Here is a 24,594-nt window from a genome sequence, read left to right as displayed (position 1 = left end):
TAGGTGACACCAGCATGCCGGCCTCTGGGAGGACGAAGGGGGGAGGGTGGGAGCACCAGCCCAAAGCCCATGCTGACGGAGCAATGACGAACCACAGCAAGAGTTCCAGGGGGTGACATAAATATATTTTTGAAGCTGCCTGTGTACTCTGGGGTAAAGAACCAGCACAGAGGGTGCCCCCCACCGGCCACCCACCTCCACCCCTCTCTCTCCGGAAGCCCACCCACCCCATCCCCTTCTGTCTCTTTTTAGGCCAAGGGTCAAGAGGTCTCCAGGGAGATAAGGGGGATGTGTCAGGGGGCTTGGTGGCAGCGGCAGGAGTGGCAGCATCGTGCTGAGGGACAGGAGACCGTTATCTCTAGCCTGGCGCCTCAGGGCCTCCTCCGGGGGCAGTGGGCACTTGGGGGGCGGGAGCGAGTGTCGGGAAAACACAAGAGACTAGAACCAGGGATCCAGGGAGATGCAGCCCCCACCCCCTACTCTGCCCTTCCGGCTCCATCCCAGACCTACTTCACTCCCACAGGGCCTAAGAGAACGGGACAGCAGCAGGGGCAGGGAGAAGGGGGGGCTGGGGTGGGGGGGTGGAAAGGAGGGGTGACTGAACCCCACCCCCACCCCGGGTGGCGGATAATCAGGAGGTGGGGTGGAGGAGGCAGCAGGCCACCAGAAGGCCAGGAGGACCAGGAACGGGGCGGCTGCCCCAAGGCCCTTGTGGTCACTCCGGCCAGGCTGAGCACTAACAGCCCAGCAGCTCCACACGCATGGTGATACGGTTGTGCCAGGCGACGGGCAGGATGCGCACAAAGCGAGCCAGGAAGGGCATCTCGAACATGTTCTTCTTGTGGGAATTATTGTCCAAGTTGCCAGGGAAGATCTGGAGGCGGGGGGCGGGGGGTAAGGAGGCAGCGTCAGGAGGGCCCCAGGGCCGGGCCAGCCCCACCCCACCCCACCCCACCCCACCCCTCCCCTCAGAGCTCCTGGCCAGACTCGAACCGCACCCCTGCAGGGTGGCAGGATGTGGGTTGGCCAGACACTGACCTTGCTGTCGACAGCCCCCTGGTCCTTGTACTCGACCCAGTTCATGCTGTCGTTACTGTAGGCCACCTTGTAGGCTGCCACATACTGGATGTGGCCGAAGTCTCGGGCCCCCTGGGTAACGATGCCGGCCACTTGCCTCTGGGAGCCCAGGTCAATCTACAGGGAAAAATCAACCACGTTGCGTTTGTGTTGACCATTCTCTCTAAGAAGGTAGCAAAAAACAGGCTGGGGAGGCAGGGCGGGCAGGGCTTCCAGTTTGGGCGAAGCTACTGTATTTGGCACAACCTTCTCCTTTATACGAGGGACATAAAGCCTGTCACCTACTTTGCCACACTCTGTTAGACACCTCACTGCAGCAAAGCTAGAGTTTAGAGCCCGGACCTTGGCCAACCCGCAGCCAGTCCCCACCCGTCCCCCGGTCCAAAGAGAACAAGGACAGGAGAGCCACTGGCGTGGTTCCCGAGGTGTCCCGCATGGCGGTCTGCAGCCTGGCACGAATCTCAAAGGAGTCCACACGCAGGCAACTCCTCACAGAACCCAGCTCTACAGGCTAAGGGCAACTGGGGACCGAGAGACAGATGCCCTGCTCCCAGTCCCTGAGCATCCGGGGAGCCTGCCACCTGCCCCTGGAGAGGCCCCAGGCTGTCCCTAGACCCGGCTGGCACACCTGACTTGCTGCAAGTCAAATCCTCACCCAGCAAACCCTCAGGATGGTTCCCTCACAGAGGACATCCGCAGACAGCCCCGTTTTCTGGGACTCTCCTGGTTCCCAATTTCATGAAATCCAAGGGCTGTCCCATGGGGTATTCTCAGACACCGAGTATCAGGCAGGGAAGTCCTGTGGGGCACCTGCCTGGGTCAGGTGTCCCTCCTCTGTCCTGTCCTACTGTCCACGGGCTCAGCCTGGCCCCTCTGTGACCGCGGGTGGAGATGGCTCTACTGCGCGCCACACACACACACACACACACACCCTCTCTCCGTTGCCGAATCCGGAGAAGGTGCAGCACAAAGGAGGAGGGAAATAACAAAGCTGAATTAAAAATAAGGCTTTTCAGACACTCCCTCTTGGGGAGCAGAAGCCTGGGCTGGACAGAGGTCAAAGATCAGTCACCCTGTGGGTCCCAACCCAACCCATGCCTTGCAGCCCTGCAGCCCGACACACCTGCAGCCACTCGGAGGCATCATTGGTCTGAGCAGTCCAGGCATTGAACTTGCCCTGCTTGTCCAGCCGTGCATAGAAGGGGTACCAGCTGAAGGCATTCAGGCCCCAGGTCCTGTAGATGCTGGAGGCCGTGATCTGCTTGTCGGGGATGCTGTTGTCCTTCATGCCCAGGGGCTCCGCACATCCTGCCAGCAAAGGGGTTTGTCACCGAGATCACGACCCACGGCAGCCTCCCAGAAGCCATAGCACAAGGCGGACTGGGGGAGGGCCAACGGTGGTGCTTTCTCTCTGCCCACCCCACCGACCCCTCACCTGGGCCAACGGTGGTGCTTTCTCTCTGCCCACCCCACCGACCCCTCACCTGGGCCACCTTGATGTGCCCTTCCCAGATCCCCCACCGCCTGTCCCCTCTGCACAAAGGCAGGCTCTGCCACCACCTCCGCCACGCCTTCAAGGCCGGACTCATTAGACGCCTCCTCCAAGAAGCCTGCCCTGATCACCTCATTTGGGCAGAACTTAGGCCCCCACAGGACTTCTCTCTCACTCCTATGGTCCAGCTACTATCTATATCAAGGCTGAGGCCTGTGATCTTGGTCAAGGACATCAGCAACAAGTAACCCATTGATCCAGTGCTCACTTCTGTGGTTTCGATCACCACCAGGAACCTGAAAGCTGTATCAGTAACCCCATTCTATAGGTACAGAAACAGGCCGAGATAGTAAGCATTGTGCCTAAGTCTATCTCTCTCACACACGTACACACAGACACACTCTTACTCACCACACCAGGCTGTGACATCATCGCCACCATCCACACCCCCTCCCAGCGCCATGAAAGCCTGCCTGCTGGTAACCCGGGGATGAAGGGACCACATGGCTGCCCTCCAGCAGGTGGAAATGAGAGCAGTCAGGATCCCCGGGGCTCAGGGCGGATCCCGTCTCCTTGCCCAGCAGCCCCTCCGAGTCGCCCAGGGGGCCTTCACGCTCAACACTGATTCCTCCCGGTGCTGCCACTCGGGCCGGGGAAGCTGGCCCGGGCTTCGCGCAGGCCTGCCCCGCTCAGCAACGTGCCCGGCTTTTCTGCATAGCCACACCCACCGGCAGGTGGCTGGGACAGTTAGGGAGGGGCGGCAGGAGACCAAGCTCCCAAGAGCATGATGGGTATGTCTCACGCCAGGCAGAATCCTCACTCTGCTCTACTGGGGGCACCCGGGGGTGGGGAAAGCGGGCGCGGAGAGCCATGCCTCGAGCTGGGAGCAGGCTGGAGTATACGGTGCCTCACGTCACCGTCTCCCCAGACACTTGCACTCTTGCCACTAAAGACCTCTGCCTCCAGCTGCGCTCTTGTCTGCTGGATGCCTCCTTGTGATGGTGGCACACCAGGTCATCCCCACGCTCCTCCCAGAGAGAGAGGCTGCTGGGCCGGGAGGCAGGTGGTTCCCAGGCAGGCTGAGGCCGGGAGCAGCTTTGCAGAGGAGGCCATGTTGATATCCTAGGCTCAAGGGGGACCCTTCGGCAGATCCCCGGCTTCCCCGCAGTTGTGCCCCCCAAACCCTGGGCCTCCTGACGAAATCAGCCTTCCAGGGAAAATGCCACGGGAAGGGGCACTGCGCCAAAGGCCAGGACTCTCCCCTCCATCCCTCGCTATGTGACCCTGGGAAGGACCCCACAGAGGGGTGTTTGTCTTAGATCAACCAAGGATATTGTTAAAATGAAGATTCTGGGGGCACCTGGGTGGCTCAGTGGGTTGGGCCTCTGCCTTTGGCTCAGGTCATGTCTCAGTCAGGGTCCTGGGATCGAGCCCCGCATCAGGCTCTCCGCTCAGCGGGGAGCCTGCTTCGGTCTCTCTCTGCCTGCCTCTCTGCCTACTTGTGATCTCTCTGTCAAGTAAATTTAAAAAAGGGAAAAAATGAAGATTCTCTCTCCGTGGGTCCAGGATGAGGCTGGAGCCCACGTTTCTACAAGCTCCTGGGTGATGCTCATACTGCTGGGTCCCTGGAGCTCACGCTGAGTTGAGGGCTGTAACCCAAGCCCGCAAGTCTACCACCCTGATCCAAGCCACCTTACTTTCCCGCTCCCCTCCCCCATGACGGGCCTCTGCCCCCATTCTCCCCACACAGCCTAAGGGATTCCTTCTAGACACATTCCAATCATTTCCTGTTAGCACTCCCCCACCCCCACATGGCTGCCCCTTGTTCTGAGGACAAAGATCTGAATCCTTAAAATGATCCATTCAGCCCAGCTCGCCAGGCTCCATCCACCTCTCCAGCCTCACGGACCAGCGAGCTGCCCCTCGCTGTGTAGGCTCGAGCCCCGCTGGCCTGCCTTCGATCCTTCAACATACCCCAGGGCCTTTGCACTTGCCAGATCCTCATCTGCCTGGAATGCTCTCTCCAAGTTCTTCATTGTGGCTTGCTCTGTCATCCAAGCCTCCACTCAAAAGCCATCCCAACAGGGGCGTCCTCATGCCCAGATCTCAGTGCCACACATGCGCACACACATGTGTCCATACACACATACACCAACACTCTCACCAGCCCCCTGGAATGCCAACGAGGGAAAGGAGAAGATCCAGATCTCGAGGAAGCAGGCAGGACAGCTTCCACAGCGTGCCAGGCTTGCCCTCTCTTGGCCTAGGAGGGAGCCAGCTGGGACAGGACCGTGAACCATGCAGGCAACTTTAATACAGCCAAAGGCTGCAGAGCCCCCACACCTGTCCTGTATCAACAGCCTAAATTTCCCTTTAGCAAAAGGCAGTCTTTAACCCCCCCACTTAAACAATAAGGCTCAAAAAAGCAATGACCCTGGGAGAAGGAATGCAATGACTTAAATTCATACTTTAAAAGGGTGGGTTTTCTGCAGCTCCGCCTAGCGAGCCCTGAAGTTCCGCCAGCGGCCAGCAGGTGGCGCTGTCACCGCAAAGAGAGGGAAATAACCCAGCGCCCAGAGAGCCCAGGGCTGACACAAAGTGGCCGGCCCTAGCCCCTGCAGCCTGAGGGTCCCTGACGACTTTTCCTGGCTCATCAGAACCTAATCTCCTTCTGGTGTCTCCCCCGATTCCTCCACATGGGACTCTCTCTGGAAAGAGCAGCAGAAAGCACCAGCTCTAGGCCTAGGACTCTCGAAGTCCCCACCTTTCTCTTGAATGATGAGTTATTGGGGGAGGGAGGGGCGGGGGGAGCACTAAATGGGTGGGTGTCCAAAGCCCAGGGATCTAGACCAAGTTTTAATACCAACCAGTTTGTGTGCACTTGACAAATAATTTATCGGGGCCTCCCTCTCCGTATTCATTCACTCATTCATTAAATGTTTATTGAACATCTATAATCCAGACACCGTTCTAGGCACTGGGACTAGAGCCGTGAAGAAAACAAACTCCCTGACCTCAGGAAGCTGATGTCTGTAAAACAGAACTCATACTACATGTTCTAGAAGCTCAAGGAACCAATCAGAATAACGGAAAATACTTTGACAACTGGAGGGAGTGTCTTTTTTTTCCTCCCACCACCCCAAATGCCAAGGGTTGGCAGACCGCAAACACGGAGGCAAGCGCCCCGAGGGCCAGGTGGTCCCTCCGGTGTGCACCTGCTGTGGGAGCCCAGGTCCCCTGGCCTTGCTGCCATCCTACCCAGCTCCACCTGGTTGAGAAGGAAGTGGGCAGGGAAGCCCATTTCTTAGCAATGCCCCAGCTCCCCCGTACTCACCATTCACCTCACAGCCAAGGAGCTCAAAGCGGAGGGTGCAGCCCCGGTGACAGATGATGGGGACCAGCCTCACATACTGCACCTCCAGAGGGAAGTCAAACAGGTTGACTTTCAGGCCACTGTTGTCCATGTTGCCCACAAATATCTAGGAGGAAAACAGATTGGAGCATGGGTCAGCGTGGGCAGTCTACCTTCCTGGGGTCACCTCACCTCCCTCGTCAGGCCTGGGAGGCAGAGATGGGGTTTAGCAGAGCCAGCAGGGGGTCAGTTCTTCCTCTGGCCACCCCTCTTCACACCTTTCTTGGTCGTCATGGGGGATGGGCATGACCCCTATCTTGCACACATGCCTACCTATCACCTATAGGGTGCCTCTGCAAATTAGGAAAAGGCACTCCTCTCCCGAGACACTTTATTATACTAATTTCCCCATAGGCAGAAGTACACAAACTCATGATGTCTACACTGTGAATGGTTATGACATCCTTAAGCAGTGTACAACCTGCACAGCTGTACATGGTAGCCCTGAAGCCTCAGAATGCCTCCCACCTCCACCACTACAGCCACCCTCAACAGGTCACTGAACCTTTCTGAGTCCATTATCCTCATCTATAAAGTAGGAGCTATCACCTGTAACTACAGAACATAGGCATAATGTAGGTTTCCCGATTTCTGGGAACCAAGAGGCAACTGATGACCCACCACATGGCTAATGGTCCAGCATACCCTCCCTCCACTGGGAGCTCTCAAATAGCTCTAGGGCCCCAGGGGATGAGGACCACAGCCCTTCTTTAGAGCCCTCACCTTGTCTCCTGTCCCCTCCGCACCCTGGATAAATTGGAACTTGTGTCCATTGGTGCTGTAGGCCACCTTGAAGGTCTTCAGGTACTCGGCACTGCCTGCACGGCTGGCGCCCTGTGTCACCACGCCCATCACCCGCATCTTCCGCATCAGGTTCACCTGGACCCCGGGAGGGAGAACAGTACCCTTATCTCCTGGGTTCTTTAGATCTTCTCCACTCCCCCTGCCCAGAAACAAGGAGGGGCTTTCCCATCGGGGCCCATCAGAGCTTTGGGCCCAGTGCTCAAGAATGCACACAGAAGTACAGGAACCCCAAAGGCTGCATCCAGGGCAAACAGCCCCTCCACAGCCTGGGGTCTGCTCCCCATCCGACCCCCCACACCAGTCCCCCACAACACTGCCCTGCACTGACAGATACTTCACCTGTGGGAACCCACAACCTTGCTACCTGGACCTTGGTTGTGACTCATCAAATGCAGGCAGACTCTCTCCCAACCCTCCACTGCCCCCCTCCCCGCCCCCCCTGAGCCATTCTTTCCATACCTGGATCCAGGGGTTCTTGTCATAGTTGCTGGCTGTCCAGGCATTGACGATGCCTGTGCGGTGCAGGCGGGCCAGCTCTGGGGCCCAGCGCTGTAAACCCATGAAGCCCAAGTGTACAGAGGAGGCAGAGATCTGTGAGTCGGCAATGGCGCCCGTCTCCATGCCCAGCGGCATGGTGCAGACTGCATGGGGGGAGGGGGAGAGGGGGAAGGTGGCAGTCAGGTGGCCACCCAAGCACACGGGCCCCAGAGGACTGGAAAATCACAGTGTGGCCTCTGCTGAGACCCAAGGCAGAGATCAGGAAAGGACTCTCAGGGTCCAAGAAAAGGTGCATGGTAAGGAAGAGGTGGGGAGAGAGACATGGGGAGTTGGGACCCAGGGCTGCCCGAAGGTGCCAGGCCAGGCCGGCACCCATGCCATCACTGGGACTGGCAGCCAGGGACCAGATTGGTGGGAGGGAATTCCAGTGGGACCCGCTCTTCTTCAGTGTCCCCAGCCCACCAGGAGGACCACCATGTCCAGCCCCACCCCTGGCTTCCCCAGAACAGCTTTGGGAAAAGGGACACCCCAGTTGGCAGCGAACAGTACTTGTACTAGACATGAAGGAATAGGCAAACCCTGGGGCACCTCAGGGGCTCAGTCAGTTAAGTGTCTGCCTTTAGCTCAGGTCATGAGCTCACAGTCCTGGGATCAAGCCCCACACCAGTCAGATTCCCTGCTCTGAGGGTCTGCTTCTCCTTCTCCCTCTGGAGGGGCTGCAGTGGTCCCTCCGGGGGCTCCCCCACCTTTGTGGCTGCCTCCTGCCTTCTGGCCCAGGAGCTGCCACATCCAACCTGTGGCAGACCCCAGGCCGCAGAGCTGAGGGCTGGGTGGGTAATTCCAACTCAGGTACAGACCTTGGCTCCCCGCACAGTAATTAGTGGGCACACCTGGCCCCACCCAGGGCTGTCTGCCTTAGGGACCCCCCAACCACAGACACCCACATACACACAGACATGCACACATTCCTCCACCCAGTGTCTCCAAAAGACACTGGCCTCAGCCCCGAGCCCAAAGGACAGGCCCTCCCTGCCACCTCCTTGGAGGTGCTCTCCCCCAGGCCCCAGCACCCACCTGGTTGGTCCACACACCCCCCATCTCAGATCGGCCTCAGAGAGCAGCCCCACATCGGCGGGAAGGGGAACCGCCTGCCCCGGCCCAAGATGCTCGGCGGCAGACCCACCGGCCGGAAGAACCCAGACGCCCTGAAGATGCGGACTCAGCCGCCCGCGCCTGCCTGCAGCAGGCAAGGACAAGTCCCAGCTTGGGGGGAGGGACTCCAGCTGAGCCAGGAGGGAGGACAGCGTGGACAGCCACCGCCAGCACTGGAGGCTGGGCACACACCCAGGGCCATTCTGTGGCTGAGTGGATAACTGGGCAGGCCGGGCCGGTCAGCCCCTCTGCACACGCCGGGCCTCTGACCGCCTGACCGTTAGGGGATGGCCCAGCCTGCCCAGGCCTCTCCCTCCTCCCTAAGCTCTGTGATGAGGCCGCGGTCAAACTTGGGCTGGGAACCATCAGACTCCAAGGCCCCCAAACTTACTTGCTGACCTCCTGGGCCCTAGGATTAAGAATGTATTTGTTTCCCCCTCTTGGGAGAAAACTCTCAGGACTTAATCCTAACACTGTGGGTCTGGTTGATGGTGACCCAGGCAGCAGCACTCCCAGGACCTCTGGGGCCACCACCACCCTTCAGTACCCTGCAGCGACATCAGGCCTGGCCTGCAGCCTGAGGACAAAAGGCCAAGCAGAAATTAGTCCAGGACAACAGAAGCGCGAACTGAGGCTCTATCCTCCCCTTGATCTACCAGAGGAGGCCTTAAGGCAGGGAATGAGGCCAGCATGTGGCCTGGGCTGCTCTGGGCCTCCCCCATCAGAGCAGCCTCCCCCAGATACTCACTGGTCTCACAGTGGACACCCGTATAGCCATGATGACACATGCAGACATACTGAGTGAAGACGTCCCCTCTGTGCGAGTCGTCAACCACCCGGCATTCGGCTTCATTGCGGCAGGGGTTTGGAAAACAAGGACCTAGGGATGGAGAGGCAGGTAAGGCAGGCAGGGGATCAGGAAGGAGCCAGGGATGGAGAAAGGTAGCAGCAGATGCCCCAAAAGGACCCGCTGCACAGACTCAGCCCCCTGCTCGCCTCCCCCTGCCATCCCCTCCCTCTCTCCTCTGCCTGATGGGAAGCTGGGCCAGCCTGGAGCCAAGAAGGGTCAGGTGTAGGCGAATCAGTCCCAGGGAGGGAAGCACCCAGCTTTCCAAGTGGCACGGGGAGTTTCCAAGGAAATGCTGGCTGAGCACAGGAAAGGTGCTGGGGACCTCTACCCACTAGGGGACAAAGCAGGGCCGGCAGCAGGGGCTGCAGCTGGGATCTGGGGGCGAAGCAGGGTGGGGGGCACATGTACCTTTCTCTGTCTCATTGCAGATCAGGCCCGTGAAGCCTTCGGGGCAGAGGCAGTAGAAGGGGGTGTTGTCCTGGCCCAATATGCAGGTCCCACCATTCAGGCACTGGCTAGAGTCACAGAAGTCACCTGCAAAGTCACCAGCTCCGACTCAAGAATAGCAAGTCATTCATTGTAAATACTGGGGGCGGGGGGGGGGGGGCCCTGCCATGCACATGCTGGGTCGCTGAAACAGGGGAACCAAGTGTGGTCCAGGCCTCAAGAAGCCACTGGAAAGAGGGGGACAGTCACCGGGTGGTGAAGAGGCATCGCCAGCTCTGACAGAAGCCTGCGTGAAGGGGCCACCGGAGGTGGGCTTGTGCCAGAGGTGAAAATGTCGCAGAGGGGACAGGTGCCCCGGGTCTCGGAGATGGAGTGGAGTGTGCCCGAACGGGGCGGGAAGAATGTTCTAAAGAAGGACAGGAGCACAGGACCACAGCACGCTGTGGAGAAGGATGACAGAGCAGAAAGGGTCGGTAGGGGCCAGACCTGCAGGGACCTTAGGAATAACAAGCTCAGACTTCCCGTCCCGCAGACTGGGAGCCCTTAACCTTCCTTCAGCAGCCCACCGTTGTCCACTGAGGGAAAAGGGAAAAAAAAAGGGGGGAGGGGACTTCCCAAGAGGGAGGTGGGAGTGAGGAAGCCATTTCCCATTCCGGGAAGGTGCATATGGAGAAAAGGCCATCTGCAGAGCTGTGGATGGGCTCCCCTGGGGCAGGGAGGTGTCCTGGGGCCACACCAAGCTCTCTCTGGCCCCAGGGTGGAAATGTGACAGGAGTGGCTGGGGTGAGTGGCCGCCACAGGTCTCCTGATGAGAGAGGAATTCAGGTGAAAAGGTGAGAGGGAAGGCAGATTTGAGAAACACAGCAGAGGGAGGAGGAGGGCTGGAGAGGACTGGAGGGCTTCTGGCCCCAGGGCCTGGGGGACAGATGGGAGCTACCTGTGCAGCCTACCAGGCCGGCCAGGCGGGTGGGGGCTCTCCTAGCTGACCCTCGCATCCCAGAGGGGCCTACCCGCCACGTAGGGTAGGACATGAGAAATCGCTTTTCCTCCCCCTAGAATCATGCCATCCCAGGGTGGGGGTGGGGGTGGGGCTCCTGAAATCTCAAAGCTCCAGAGAGCTGGGACCAGCTCCTGAGAAGGGAACAGAGGGAACAGGGAACACCGTTAATGAGCACTGGAGCCCTCAGACTGCCACCTCGGCTGTGCCTGGGAGCTTAAGGCGGCTCCCAATGAGCTATTAGTCATTGGCTTTAAATAGCAGGTTAATCCCCTCCCCTGACCTGGCAGGCCAGGGCACTGCCACAGACAGAGCCTTGGGAATGGCCAGAGTCCTGGGCTCTTGTCCCAGCCAAATTCAACTCCTCTTCTCCCCAGCCAACCGCACCCCCTCCCCATGCTGCTCCAGGGCAAAGCGGTCCACTGGGTAAAAAAGGAAAGTGAAAGGTGGCCCCTGCCCCCCACAGCCCAGGTCTTAGGCGGACTCACCTGCCCACAGCACCCATGGTACTTCCCCTTTCCGGGAAAAGCCCCATCACCCTCCACGAAACCACCTTGGAGGTTTCAGAGTCCTGCCTTTTGGGTGACTTCCCCGGGAACATTTAGCCAGGGCTCAGGTGGTGGGGACAGAGAGGAGCAGAAAGGGACTTCAAAGACCCAGCTAGGTCTCGGGGTCGCTGGACAGCCACCAGCTCCAAGTACCCAAGTGTGGCCGAGCTTGGAGGGCGCGTGAGGTTCTGGCTCCAGGCCAGGGGGTCGGTCGGACTGTGGCAGGAAGGCAGGAAGGAGCGCCAGGGCTCCGCTTTGACCCCACCCCCACCCCACCCCACCCCACCCCTCAACCCCGTTTTCTTTAAGGTAATGAGGGAGGGGGTGCCCGAAGCGCGCCGACCGTGGGCACCTCTTCCAAGCCCTGGAGGCGACCAGCGGTGCGGGTGCGGGCCCCACGGTGAAATGGGGCATCCGCAGGACCAGCCCGCCGAAGGCCCAGCTGCGCGCGGGAGGCCTCCTAGACGGGGGAGGAGGAGGAGCGAGGAAGATAGAGCCGCACGCCAAGGCCGCGGGAGGGAGTCGGAAGCCACCGGCCCGGGAGGCAGCCCTCTCCAAGTCCCTCCCCTGGCTCTGGCCCCCCTCCCGGGCCCCACCCAGAGTCCAATCCCCTCCCTGCGCCTTCCCCGCCCTCGCTCATCCCACCAGACACCTACAAACGGAGATGCAAAACTCCAATGAACACACGAGCCGCCGCCTGGCGACGGAGCAGCCAGGGAAAGTGAGCCGGACAAGACTTAGCAAGACAAGAGCCCTAGAAACTTCAGGGGGAAGACGCGCCAGAGTGGGGCGCAGTTCAATGGCCTCATTTTACAGATGGGAAAAGAGAGGCCCGGCACAGCAGATTCCTTTGTTATGTGTAAGCCCCATCCCTGGGGGCCGTCGGGCTGTCACCCGGTGTCCCCAGTCCCCGCCCCACTCTCAAGCCTCTATCACTGCCCAGAACGGCCGAGCGCATCCCCGCGTCCGGCCGGGGCGCAGCCGGAGCAGCCGCCCCTCCGCACGGGCCCGGCTCTTTGCCCAAGTTTGTAAACAGGGGTGGTGGAGGGAGGGCGCCGCGGCGAACTTCCGAGCGGCGCGGAGAGGAGGGGCGAGGGCCGGGGGGCGGCGCGATCGACTCACCGGAGGCGGCGAAGAGTCCCGAGGCGCAGAGGAGCGCGCCGCAGAGCGCGGCCAGCAGGCGGGGGCCCGGCATGCCGTGGGGACGCGGGCGCAGGAGCGGGCGCTTCGGCCGTGCACACCGCGGGGCTCTCGCTGCGGCTCCTGGACGGGAATAAATCAGGCAGCTCGGCGCCGCCCCCTGCCCGCCTGCTCCGCCCAGGCCCTCGGGAGGCGGACCCGGGGCGGGGCTCCGCCGCCAACCGGGGAAGGGGGGCACCGAGGGGTCCGCGCCCCAGCCTCCCGCCTCCCGCCGCGGCCACGCCCGGCGTCCCGCGGGGAGCGGGGGACCGGGCCCCAAGTCGTGAGTCCTCTGGATCGCGAAGGGCTCCGGAGCAGCTGTTTGGTGTTTCGTGGGTTTTTTTTTTTTTTTTTTAATTTTAGACTTAAGATGCTTTGCCCTTATCCCTAATGAGAAAAATGCAAATTAAAAGTACAGTGAGCGCCAGGTTTCACTTAATCAGATTGGCAAGTGTCGAGTGATTAGCGCACTGTTAGTGCGAGGCTGAGGGGAGCAGGCCCAAGCACGCGTTGTCGGTGGGAGTCTAAATTGGCTCGGCTTCTCCGGAGAGCCCCTTGGTAATAGCCACGGAAGCGACCCACACCGAGACCGAGACCGTAAGCCCTAGCCATTGCACTCACAGCATTCCTTCCGTCCGAACTCACTATGTAAAATGACATGTATATAAAGATGTCCTAGCGTATCATAGCAGCATCCTTGGAAGGGTTAAAAGACTAAAAAGGGAATCAGCAAACTTCTTCTATAAAGGATCAGATAGAAAATATTTTAGGATTAGCCGGCACTGGGTCTCCGGAGCAGCCCTTCACCTCTGCCCCCAGGCGGGAGAGCGGCTACAGACACTCTCCCAGGAAATGAGCGCAGTGGTGGCATAAGGGGAAGGAAACCAGGGGGCCAGGGCGGGAAGAGACTTGCCGGTCACACTGACTTTTATCTAAATGATTCTTTTTTAGATCCCATCTTTCTCTCTCAAATAAAATCTTTAAAGCAAAAAAAAAAAAAAAAGAATAATTTCATTTACAATAGATAATAGCATCAGTAAGAATAAAATACTTGGGAATAAATTTAAAGTGCAAGACCTGTACACTGAACACCACAAAACACCATTGAAAGAAATTAAAGACCTAAATAAATGAAAAGTCATCCTTGGGGGCGCCTGGGTGGCTCAGTGGGTTAAGCCGCTGCCTTCGGCTGGGGTCGTGGTCTCAGGGTCCTGGCATCGAGTCCCGCATTGGGCTCTCTGCTCAGCGGGGAGCCTGCTTCCCTCTCTCCCTCTCTCTCTGCCTGCCTCTCTGTCTACTGTGATCTCTCTCTGTCAAATAAATAAATAAAATCTTTCAAAAAAAATAAAAAAATAAAAATAAAATAAAAAGTCATCCTTGTTCCTGGATTGGAAGACTTACCTTATTAAGATGGCAATAATCCCCAAACTGATATAAATTCAACACAATCCCTATCAAAATTTCAGCTGTCCTTTTTCAGAAGTTAACAAGCTGACCCTAGAATTAATATGGAAATGGATGGAACCCAGAATCTCCAAAGCAATCTTATAGGAAAGAAAAAAAGTTGGACTTTTATTTTCCAATTTCAAGACGTACTACAGAGCCTCATTAAGCAAGACCATGTATGTCGTCCTGGCATAAGGACAGACATAAGGATCCATGGAATAGAATTAAGAATCCAAAAGTAGATGGAAACATCCACAGTCAGTTGATTTTCAACAAAAGTGCCAAGACAATTCAGTGGGGAAAGAGCAGTTTTTTTCAACAAATTATGCCAGAACAACCAGATAACCACAAAAGAATAAAGGTGGACTTCTAGATCACACTTTACATAAAAATTAACTCAAAATAGATCAAAGACCTAAATATAAGAGCGCCAAATACAAAACAACCAAAAGAAAGAGTAGATTAGTTGAACTGTATCAAAACTTAAAATTTTTCTACTTCCAAGGACACTATCAAAAAGGCAAGAAGCAGGGCGCCTGGGTGGCTCAGTGGGTTAAAGCCTCTGTCTTGGGCTCAGGTCATGATCTCAGGGTCCTGGGATCAAGCCCTGCATCGGGCTCTCTGCTCAGCAGGGAGCCTGCTTCCCCCTGCCTCTCTGCCTGCTTGTGATCTCTCTTTCAAATAAATAAATAAATAAATAAATAAATAAATAAATAAATAAAAAGGCAAGAAGACAACCCACAAAATGAGAGGCACTATTTGCAGATCACAAGTCTGATAAGGGTCTCATATCCAGATTATTGGGATATTAACAACTCATAACGACAAAGGATACCCCAATTTTAAAATGGGCGAAGAATCTGGGTAGATCTTTCTCCAGAGAAGATATACAAACAGCCAATAAGCGCATGAAAAGATGCTTAACGTTATTAGTCATCAGGAAAATGGAAATCAAAATCAAAACCACATGAGATACCGCTTCACACACCCACTAGGATGACGATATTCAAGAAAACCTCATAACAATGTTAGTGAGGATGTAGAGATAAGCGGAACGTTCACACATTACTGATGGGATTGTAAAATGGTGCGGACACTGAAAACCAAGTTGGTAGCTCCTCAAAAGATTAAGCAGAGAGTTATCCTATGACCGAGCAATTCTACTCCTAAATATATACCCAAGAAAATTAAAAGCATATGTTCATACAAAAGCTTACACGTGAATGATCATAACAGCTTTAGTAGGCGGCAAGCGGAAACCGCCCAAATGTCCGTCAGCTGATGGGTGGGTAAGCCAAGTAGTCTATCCATCCAGTGGACGATTAATCAGCCGTAAAAATAAATGAAGATTTAATACTTGCTGCAAAATGACTGAACCTTGGAAAACACGATGCTAAGTGAAACGAGCCAGATACACAAGGCCATGATTCTGTGTATATGAAATGTCCAGAATAGGCAAGTCTATAAAGACAGTAAGTTGATGAGTGGCTGCCCGGGGCTGGGGTGAGGGCAGAATGAGAAGCCATGGTTCATAGGTGTGGGATTTTTTCTGGGAGGTGATGAAGACGTCCTGAAATTTAATAGTGATGATGGTTCCCTAACTTTGTGAGCATGTTCCAAACCACCGAACTTCACATTTCAAAAGGATGGATTTACCGTTGTGTGAATTATATCTTGATAAAAAAGGAATACGACTCTTTGGAAACCTGTCTCAAATCAGTAAGTCACGCAATAAGCATTTAGTGAGCACTGACTGGTGAGCATTGGCTGGAAACCCTCGCTGCACATTAGTGTCACTTGGGAAGATTTTTGTAAAAATACAGGTGACCAGGATGCATTCCAAAGCAAATAAATCTCAATCTCCAGGGCGCCTGGGTAGCTCAGTGGGTTAAAGCCTCTGCCTTCAGCTCGGGTCATGATCCCAGGGTCCTGGGATCGAGCCCCGCATCGGGCTCTCTGCTCGGCAGGGAGCCTGCTTCCTCCTCTCTCTCTCTCTCTCTGCCTGCCTCTCTGCCTACTTGTGATCTCCATCTGTCAAATAAATAAATAAAATCTTTTTTAAAAAATCTCAATCCCTGTAGAGCCTAGGAATGAGTATTTTTTAAAGCTCCCCAGATGAGGCCAATGTGAAACTAATAAGAGAACCAGTGGCTAAACTCACTGAGAGCAAAGACAAAAGACCTAGGCCTTGGGACCACAAGGGACAAGGAGGGGAGGGATTTTAACAGGTGAAGGCAGGATAGAGAAGGAGGGGATTTTCTTGTATGATCTGACCCTTGTAGAGTTCAGTGGGTTAGTAGCTCCTTGGTCTGAATACTTTTCTTACCCAGCATTAGAGCATCCCAGTGTTAGAAGATTTGGTTGGATTTCTTTTTTTTTTTTTAAGATTTTATTTATTTATTTGACAGACGGAAATCACAAGTAGGCAGAGAGGCAGGCAGAGAGAGAGGAGGAAGCAGGCTCCCTGCCGAGCAGAGAGCCCGATGCGGGGCTCGATCCCAGGACCCTGGGATCATGACCCGAGCTGAAGGCAGAGGCTTTAACCCACTGAGCCACCCAGGCGCCCCGATGTGGTTGGATTTCTAACAAGTGTCATTCCAGGATCATCTGAAACAGGGAGTCTGCTTAAGAGCTTTAGATTTTGTTCATGCATATGATAGGAAACCAGGTGCACTTTTACTCTTCAGTTAGTCCTACCCCTACACAATCAGAGAAACGTAACAGAAGTTCCATTACATTGACAAAACTCAAAGCCGATTGGGCTGGGGGGAGGGAAATAAACATTTACACCTAATTGGTAGAACTACAAGTTGATTCAATGTCTGGATCACAGTCCGACTGTAGCGAGACCTACGGAACTTGACCCTGTATTACCCAAATAAAAAGCCAATGTACAAAGATGCACATGGTACCACTGTTTATGGTTCTGAAAAACTGACTAATGGTCCAAAACGCCCAGAGGTGAAGAGCTAAACAAACGTGCTAAGACACAGCCCAGTGTAGTGTTAACAAGTGAAAAGGATGAGTAAGTTTGCAGGTGAAAGGATGCGCCTTGGCCAAGCAGAACGCCTGTCCACAGCTCCCGTCCGCACTCACCCACAGCACACCTAGGTAAAAAGTGCCTCACACAGACATGTGTCTGCACAGAAACAATACTCGAAAGAGAACAGATCACAGACAGACAAAAAACATGTAATCCCATGGTGCCGCTTCTATGAGGTCCCTAAATTAGTCAAATTCATGGAGGGGCACCTGGCTGGCTCTGTCCGAAGAGCATGTGACTCTTGATCTTGGGGTTGCAAGTTCGAGCCCCACGTTGGATGGACAGATACTTAAAATCTTGAAAAAAAAAAAAAATCTAGTGCTATTAGGAAGAAAACGTGGAATGCTGGTTGCCAGGCGCCGGAGGAAGGATAAGGGGAGCTTCTCTTTAAGGGGGGCACGTTTCAGTTCTGCAAGGTGAAAAGTTTTGGAGATGCTGCTCCACCATGGCACAAACATAATACGCCCTGCTGAACTGTATATTTACGATGATTTAGGTGGCGAATTATATTTGCATTTTTTTTACCACAATTTAAAAAAATCAATTAATTTTAAAAGAGTGAGAGACGGGGACACCGGACTGGCACAGTGCAGCATGTGACTCTGGATCTTGGGGTCATGAGTTTAAGCCCTATGTTGGGGGATAGAGTTTACTAAATAAGTAAATAAGAAATTTATTTTTATTATTTTATTCCACCAACCCTGAGCCAAGCACCATTCCAGGCCTTATATAGGTAAGAAAAGAAGATCATGATATGTTTCGTGTCAAGTAGACCTCAATTAATGCTTTTAAGTTTATTTATTTAGGGGCGCCTGGGTTTATTTATTTAGGGGCTCAGTGGGTTAAGCCTCTGCCTTCAGCTCGGGTCATGATCTCGGGGTCCTGGGATCGAGCCCCGCATCAGGCTCTCTGCTCGGCAGGGAGCCTGCTTCCTCCTCTCTCCCTCTCTCTCTCTCTCTCTGCCTGCCTCTCTGCCTACTTGTGATCTCTCTGTGTCAAATGAATAAGTAAAATATATTTTTTGAAAAGTTTATTTAAGTAATCTGTACACCCAACGTGGGGTGCAAACTCAACGATCAGGAGTCACACACTCTCCTGCCTGAGCCAGCTAAGCGGCCCGAGTACACCTCAACTTAAAAAAAAAAAAAAGAGGAAGAGAAGTTATTTCAGGTGCTAGCAAGGGCTCCAGAGATGACAGGACAGGACTGTGTGACAAAACACCGAGGGGAGAAGGGAGACCAGTTTAGGCAGGTGACTAGCAAAGCCTTGTCTGAAAAGGTGACATCCCCACTGAGACCCTGAAGGGCGAGAAGCCGGCCTTCCACGGATCTGAGGAGGCGAAAGCTCTGAGAAAGGGACAGAACCGAGAGCTGAGAAACTGACCGACACCAACAGAGTCCGCTGAGTTTTGACAAAGGAGCCGTGCAAGGAGCCCTGTGAAAGAAGCCGCTGGCTGTCCGCACCCCGCAGAATGAAGTCAAAGCCAAAACTCAGACCTTGTACAAAATTTAAGCCCAAATGGATCAAGGACCTAACTGTAAAACACAACTCTAAAACTTCTGGAAGAGAACAGAAGCAAATCTGCATGATCTTTGGTTTGGGGACGAGTTTTACATACGTATGATACCCAAAGCAGGATCCATGAGGGAACCATCGATATACACTGGGCTTTATCAAAAGAAGACCAGTTGTTCTGTGAAAGAGTCCAGTAAGAAAATTAACAGGGGCGCCTGGATGGCTCAGTGGGCAGAAGCCTCTGCCTTCAGCTCAGGTCATGATTCCAGGGTCCTGGGATCGAGCCCCACATCGGGCTCTCTGCTCGGCAGGGAGCCTGCTTCCTCCTCTCTCTCTGTCTGCCTCTCTGCCTACTTGTGATCTCTGTCTGTCAAATAAATAAATAAAATCTTAAAAAAAAAAAAAAATTAACAGACAAGCCACAAACTGACGGAAAACATTTGCAAGTCACTTATCTAATAAAGAACACGCAGGGTACCTGGGTGGCTCAATGGGTTAAGCCTCTGCCTTTGGCTCAGGTCATGATCTCAGGGTTCTGGGATTGAGCCCTGCATCCGGCTCTCTGCTCAGCAGGTTCTGCTCCGCCCCCCCCCACCTGCCTCTCTGCCTACTTGTGATCTTTCTCTCTCTGTCAAATAAATAAATAAAATCTTAAAAAAAAAAAAAAGAAAAAGAAATGTGAGGTTGCCAACTTAATAAAAAAAAAAAGAACACGTATCCACAATAAATAAAGAAATCTTAAAACTCAAAAATAAGAAAACATACAACCCAATTTTTAAAATGGACGAAAGATCTAAACAGGAAAAAAAAAAAAGACCTATGATGGCAAGTAAGCCTATGAAGACAAGCTCAACGTAATTTTCCCTTAAGGAAGAAAAACGCAAACAACTATTAAATACCACTGCCTACCTACTGGAATGGACACAATCCAGAAACCCTGACCGCCCCCCCCCAAATGCTAGCGGCCATGCAGAGCGCCGGGAACACTCCTTCATCGCTCCTGAGGAACACACAGCGATGCGACCCCTTTGGAAGACAGGTTGGCAGTTTCTTATAAAGTTAAACACAAACTTGCCATAGTACCCTGAAGCGATCGCACTCCCAGGTAATGTACCTCAGCGAATTAAAACTTAGGGCAACACAAAAACCTATTTGCTGAAAACCAATGTTTACCACAGCTTTGCTCGTCATCAAAAACCAGAAGCAACCACGCTGTCTTTCGGTAGGTGAACGGATGAACTGTGGACCCCCGTACGATGGGGTACTGTTCGGTGATTAAAGGACTGAGCTACTGACTCACACGACACGAATAAATCTTAAATGCATTTTGTTAGGTGAGTGAACACAGATCCAAATAGCTACATGATGAGCGCCTGGGTGGCTCAGTCTACTTTCGGCTCAGATCATGATCTCAGGATCCTGGGATCCAGCCCCGCATTGGGCTCCCCGGCTCAGTGGACCCTGCTTCTGCTTTCCCTCTGCTTGCTGCTCCCCCTTGTGCTCTGTCAAATAATAAATAAAATCTTAAAAAAAAACAAAACAACAACCACACACATACACATACCCCAGCTACATGTCGTGTGATTATATTCACGTGACATTCTGTGAAAAGCAAAACTGTAGGGGCAAAAAACCCCAGGTGAGTGGTTGATGGGCTGGGGGAGGGGAAGTGGGCAACTGCAGAGGGGAGGCCTGGGGGGGTTTCAGGTGATGGAATTATCCTGCAGGATCCTGGAGTGCTGCATACAGAATCCTAAATACTGCCAAATGCGTAGAACTTGACAGCCCGGAGACTGAGCTTTAACATATGCACATGAAAAAAATAAAATCATCCCGAGGGCTGCCTGGGGGGCTCAGTCAGTTAAGCATCTGCTTTTTGGCTCAGGTCAGGATCCCAGGGTCCTGGGGTGGAGACCACTTTCGGAATCCCTGCTGGGCTTCTCTCTCTCTCTCCCTCTGCCTGCCACTCCCCCTGCTTGTGCGGGCGGGCGCGCGCGCTCTCTCTCTCTGTCAAATAAATAAATAAAATATTTTAAAAAATCATCCAGAATGTTAGAAGACTCCAGACTGTGACAAAAGAATCAAAATGTATGAAGAACTTCACTGTAAGCAGTAGGGGTGCTGGGGTGCGGCAAGGAGGGGTGTGGAGAGGAATTGACCTCGATAACTTTGGGAAGCAGTGTTCCAGCCAGAAACCGTAAGGCTAAAGACGAAAGGAACTGTATGTAACCGCTGAACCCCAGAGGCAGCCCAGTTGTTCCTCGTGGGAATATGGGTTAACAGTTCTGGAATTGCTTGTGCCGGCATCCTGGGCTGAGACGAGGAAGTGGCTGGTGGAGGGGAGGCATCGGGATTCTCACTGCTGGAGAGGGAAGTTAGGGGGAAGCAGGGAGGAAGGCTGGAACCAAGCGCACAGTCCTGGGTTTGTCAGAGACGTCAGTATATCTTCCTGCTTAACTTCATTTAGATACAGATGACAGGTGCAGGAAAAACTCCAGGTACAAGTATATATACCCACGCAAGTGTGTGTCTGTGTGAGTACACACAGGTTAGAACGCGTGTGCCTATTTCCAAGCTCTGTCTGCAGACGCGGACTAGAAGCAGCGACAGCCCAGTGCTCAGAACTTGGTCTGTATTACATGTTTCCAGTGAAAGGCATCGGGGCTCCTTGGAGAAATGACCAATTCTAGGGCTAGGGCAGGGAGAACACAAGATGAACCTGGGGCATCCAGAAAATGCTTTAAAAAACAAAAGGAGGGCATGTGAAACAGGTAAAAAAGCTAAAAAAGCTAAAAGAGTTCCCAGTCACCGAAACAGGAAAAAGGTAAGCAACAAAGTAAATAATGAGCTAATGGACTATAACCCACAGTATAAAATAAATATCCACGAGTCCATAACAGCACAAATGAATGAATGAATGAATGAATGAGTGAATGGAGAAAGGAGTACAGAAGAACTGCAAATAATCTACGTAGCTATTCCCTTCTCTGGAAGATAGAATTTACAGACCCTCCCCTCATTTGAGCAGGGACTGTGCCCACTGGCTTGTTTCTGAAGTACGGGAAGATGGAAAGATGAGTAACTTTTCAGTGGAACAATGATTCAAACAGGGACCTTCTCCTTTCCCCAGGTGACCAATATGAACAGCATCAGTGACAAGTCCCATGGATTGCATTGTCCCAAATGATAGGACAAGAAGTGTGCTTTCCCTCTGTAGTCTTCCTCCCAAGAACACATCAGAAAATTAGGAAAAAAAAAAAAAAAACGCAGACAAACCCAAGTTGCAGGACATTCTACAAAACCCTAGACCGAGACTCCCAAAACTATCCAGGCAAGTGAGAAATTGTCCCCAACCGGAGGAGACGAGAAGATACGATGGCAAGTGTGTGCGGCATTCTGCATGCTGGCCGGGAACGAAAGGACTTTAATGGAAAAACTAGCAAAATCCAAACAAGATATGGCAGATTGTTCACAAGAACATGCCAATGTTAGCTTCTTAGTTGTGACAAATGTGCCCTGGTGGGGGAAGGTGTTGACAATGGCGGAAACTGGGTGAGGGATCCATAGGGACTCTAGAACTGTCTTTACACATTTTCTATAAATATGGAACTATTCTAAAATTTTAAAAATGTTGGAAGGGGGGGCAGGGCTTGAGAAAGGCACAAGCCTTGCTGATCAGCCAGGAGCACAAGGGCCCACATACCAGGACTGATGCAGGCGGAGCGGAGTAGAACCCAGGGAGGCCACAGGGGCAGACCAGAGCCCTAGCAGGGTCTTGTCACCTGTGTTTGAATCCCGGTTCTGCCTTATGCCAAGTGGGTAATCTTGGGGCAAGTTCTTTGCTTTCAGATTCCTATGTTGAAACCTAATGCCCAAGGTGATGGTGGTAGGAGATGGGACTTTGGGAGCTGCTGGGGTCATGAGAGTGGAGCCCTCAAAAATGGGATTAGCTCTCCCATAAAAGAAGCCAGAGAGTTCCTTTGCCCCTTCCAGCACACTACAGACTCGGCAAGAAGGCACCAGCCATGAACCAGAAAGCAGGCCTTTGCCGGACACCGAATCTGCTGGTGTCTTAACCTTGGACTTCCCGGGCTCGGGAACCGTGCCACGGAAACTTCCATTGCTCATAAGCTACCCAGTCTCTGCTGTTTTGTTACAGCTGCAAGAATGGGCTTAGACATTCTTTAATCTCTCCCGAGCCTTCCTTTTCTTATCTGCACAATAATGTAGTCTCCAGGCCTGGGCACAATGCGCAGCAATAAGAAAGGAAACACCCCTAAAATATTCGTGGAAAGAATGACCTGACTATCCCCTTTGGGCAGAACCAGATCCAGGGTGTGGGAGCTGGTGGCCAAGCAGGTTATATACGAGAGAAGGAGTGCTCAAGTCACAGGAATCACAGGGACCAAATAGGGAATATGGTCAACAATACTGTAATGATGGGGACAAATGGGGACAGATGGGGACTGCACTTGTGGGGAGCACAGAGTAACATAGCGAGAAGTGGACTGTACCCCTGAAACTGATATAGTGTTGGGTGTCAACTATACTCAAATAAAAATATTTTTTAAAGAGAGAGAGAGGGATGCCTGGGTGGCTCAGTCCATCCGAGTCCTTCGGCTCGAGTCCTGGTCCCAGGGTCCTGGGATCGAGCCCCGCCTCAGGCTCCCTGCTCAGTGCGGAGCCTGCTTCTCCCTCTCTCTCTGCCTGCTCATGCTCTCTCTTGCTCACTCTCTCTCTCAAATAAACAGATAAAATCTTTAAAAAGAGAGAAAGAGGTACTCCCCAGGGATGGCAGCTAGGTGCACAGTGGGGGACAGACTCCCCTCAGGGGCGCTGGGCTCCCTGTGCTGGAAGGGACTGACGCAAAGGGCATGAGTCAGGAGGACAGAGCAGGAGATGGACCGTGAGGACAAGCGACCTCAGAGGTCTACACCGCCTCCAGGATGCTGGTTTGGGATGACCTGTCAACACTGCCCAGCACCCTCCAAGTGCATGGGAGGCAGGGAGGGGCGTCCCCCCACCCCCCCACCCTGCCTGGCTGGCCCAGGCCCCTCCCCCTCTGCTCTCCAGCATTGGTGAATGCAGGCATCACGTGGGCTTGAGCAGAGCCTGGGGCGGCCCCACACTCACATCCTCCAAGTGCACACCCCCTTTCCCAAACCAGATGCTCTGAGCACACATCATGATCTGTGAGCAAACATCCCGGCCCAGGGACCAAACAACCCCCTTTTGTTTCTAAGCCAGAGACCAAGGGCCAGGGCCCAGCGCTGCCGAATAAATATGCTTTCAGTTGAAAAACGTAAAAGTGTTTTCTCACTGAAACCCGTGGGGTGGGCTGAATTCTGAGGTTCCTTTATGTGATTTTCCATACTTCGGCTGGGGTTTCCGTTGCCTGCTGTCCTCACGAATTTCTCTGGAGACTCCCTCCACCCTGACCAATTTCCCCTCCTCTGAACCCCTGAAGCTCCCACAGTCAGAACCGTCCAGATCTGTTCACAGCGGAGCAGCACCCCAAGGTGTCTCCTCGCCGGGATTGTCTGCTCCTCTGAGACACGCCGGGGGTCATACAGAAAGTTCTAGACCCGGCACCTGGATCCAAGCCCCAGCTTCATATCTTACCTGCCTGGTGATCTTCTCCAAACTGCCACTCCGGCACATTTATTTTCTTCATATAAAGCTCGTCTCCTTCCCTCCTTTCCAGGAGGTCAGTGACACCAGGAACAGTTGCCTCCCAAGCCCTGAGAGGTCTTAGGCGTCTTCATCTGCTGGGGAACGTGCCCACATCTGGGTTGGGTTTTGGTCTGCAGAGTCAAAAGGATGCGGAAGAAATGCTTTAGAAAAATCTATTTTTATAGGGCTCTGCTCAGAGCCTTTCTGCGTGGGCCAGCTGGACATCTGGACAACCCATCTCCTGAATGAGACCGGAGCGAGGCCGTTTCCAGAAGAACATCAAGTTCTTCCCTGGAAGTTGTTAAAAAACAAAATTAACCCGAGTAAATTTGAAAATCTAATGGGCTTTATGAAATGATTCGTGAATCGGGCAGCATCCCATCCAGCAAGCAGCAAGCAGCTCTGTCATGCTATAGAGAAGGAAAGGGGTTTAAAGGCAGAGAAGGGGCAGGGAGAAAGGG

General features: G+C 53.7%; 1 protein-coding gene across 1 annotated transcript; it reads right to left on the bottom strand.

The window, feature by feature from the left end:
- Positions 1-105: 105 nt before the first annotated feature.
- On the bottom strand, positions 106-24,594 carry MFGE8 (milk fat globule EGF and factor V/VIII domain containing). Its single transcript, XM_080808937.1, has 10 exons — positions 24,083-24,594; positions 12,400-12,540; positions 9,694-9,819; positions 9,184-9,315; positions 7,245-7,426; positions 6,705-6,860; positions 5,904-6,048; positions 2,201-2,385; positions 1,039-1,194; positions 106-874 (listed from the first exon to the last, which is right to left on the bottom strand). Exons 1-10 carry the CDS (start codon positions 24,132-24,134, stop codon positions 737-739), a joined length of 1,413 nt encoding a protein of 470 aa, XP_080665063.1. The 5' UTR covers positions 24,135-24,594; the 3' UTR covers positions 106-736.

Source organism: Martes martes, assembly GCF_963455335.1.
Source record: "Martes martes genome assembly, chromosome: 7".
Lineage (NCBI taxonomy): Eukaryota > Metazoa > Chordata > Mammalia > Carnivora > Mustelidae > Martes > Martes martes.
This window is presented reverse-complemented; position numbering and strand designations above follow the sequence as displayed.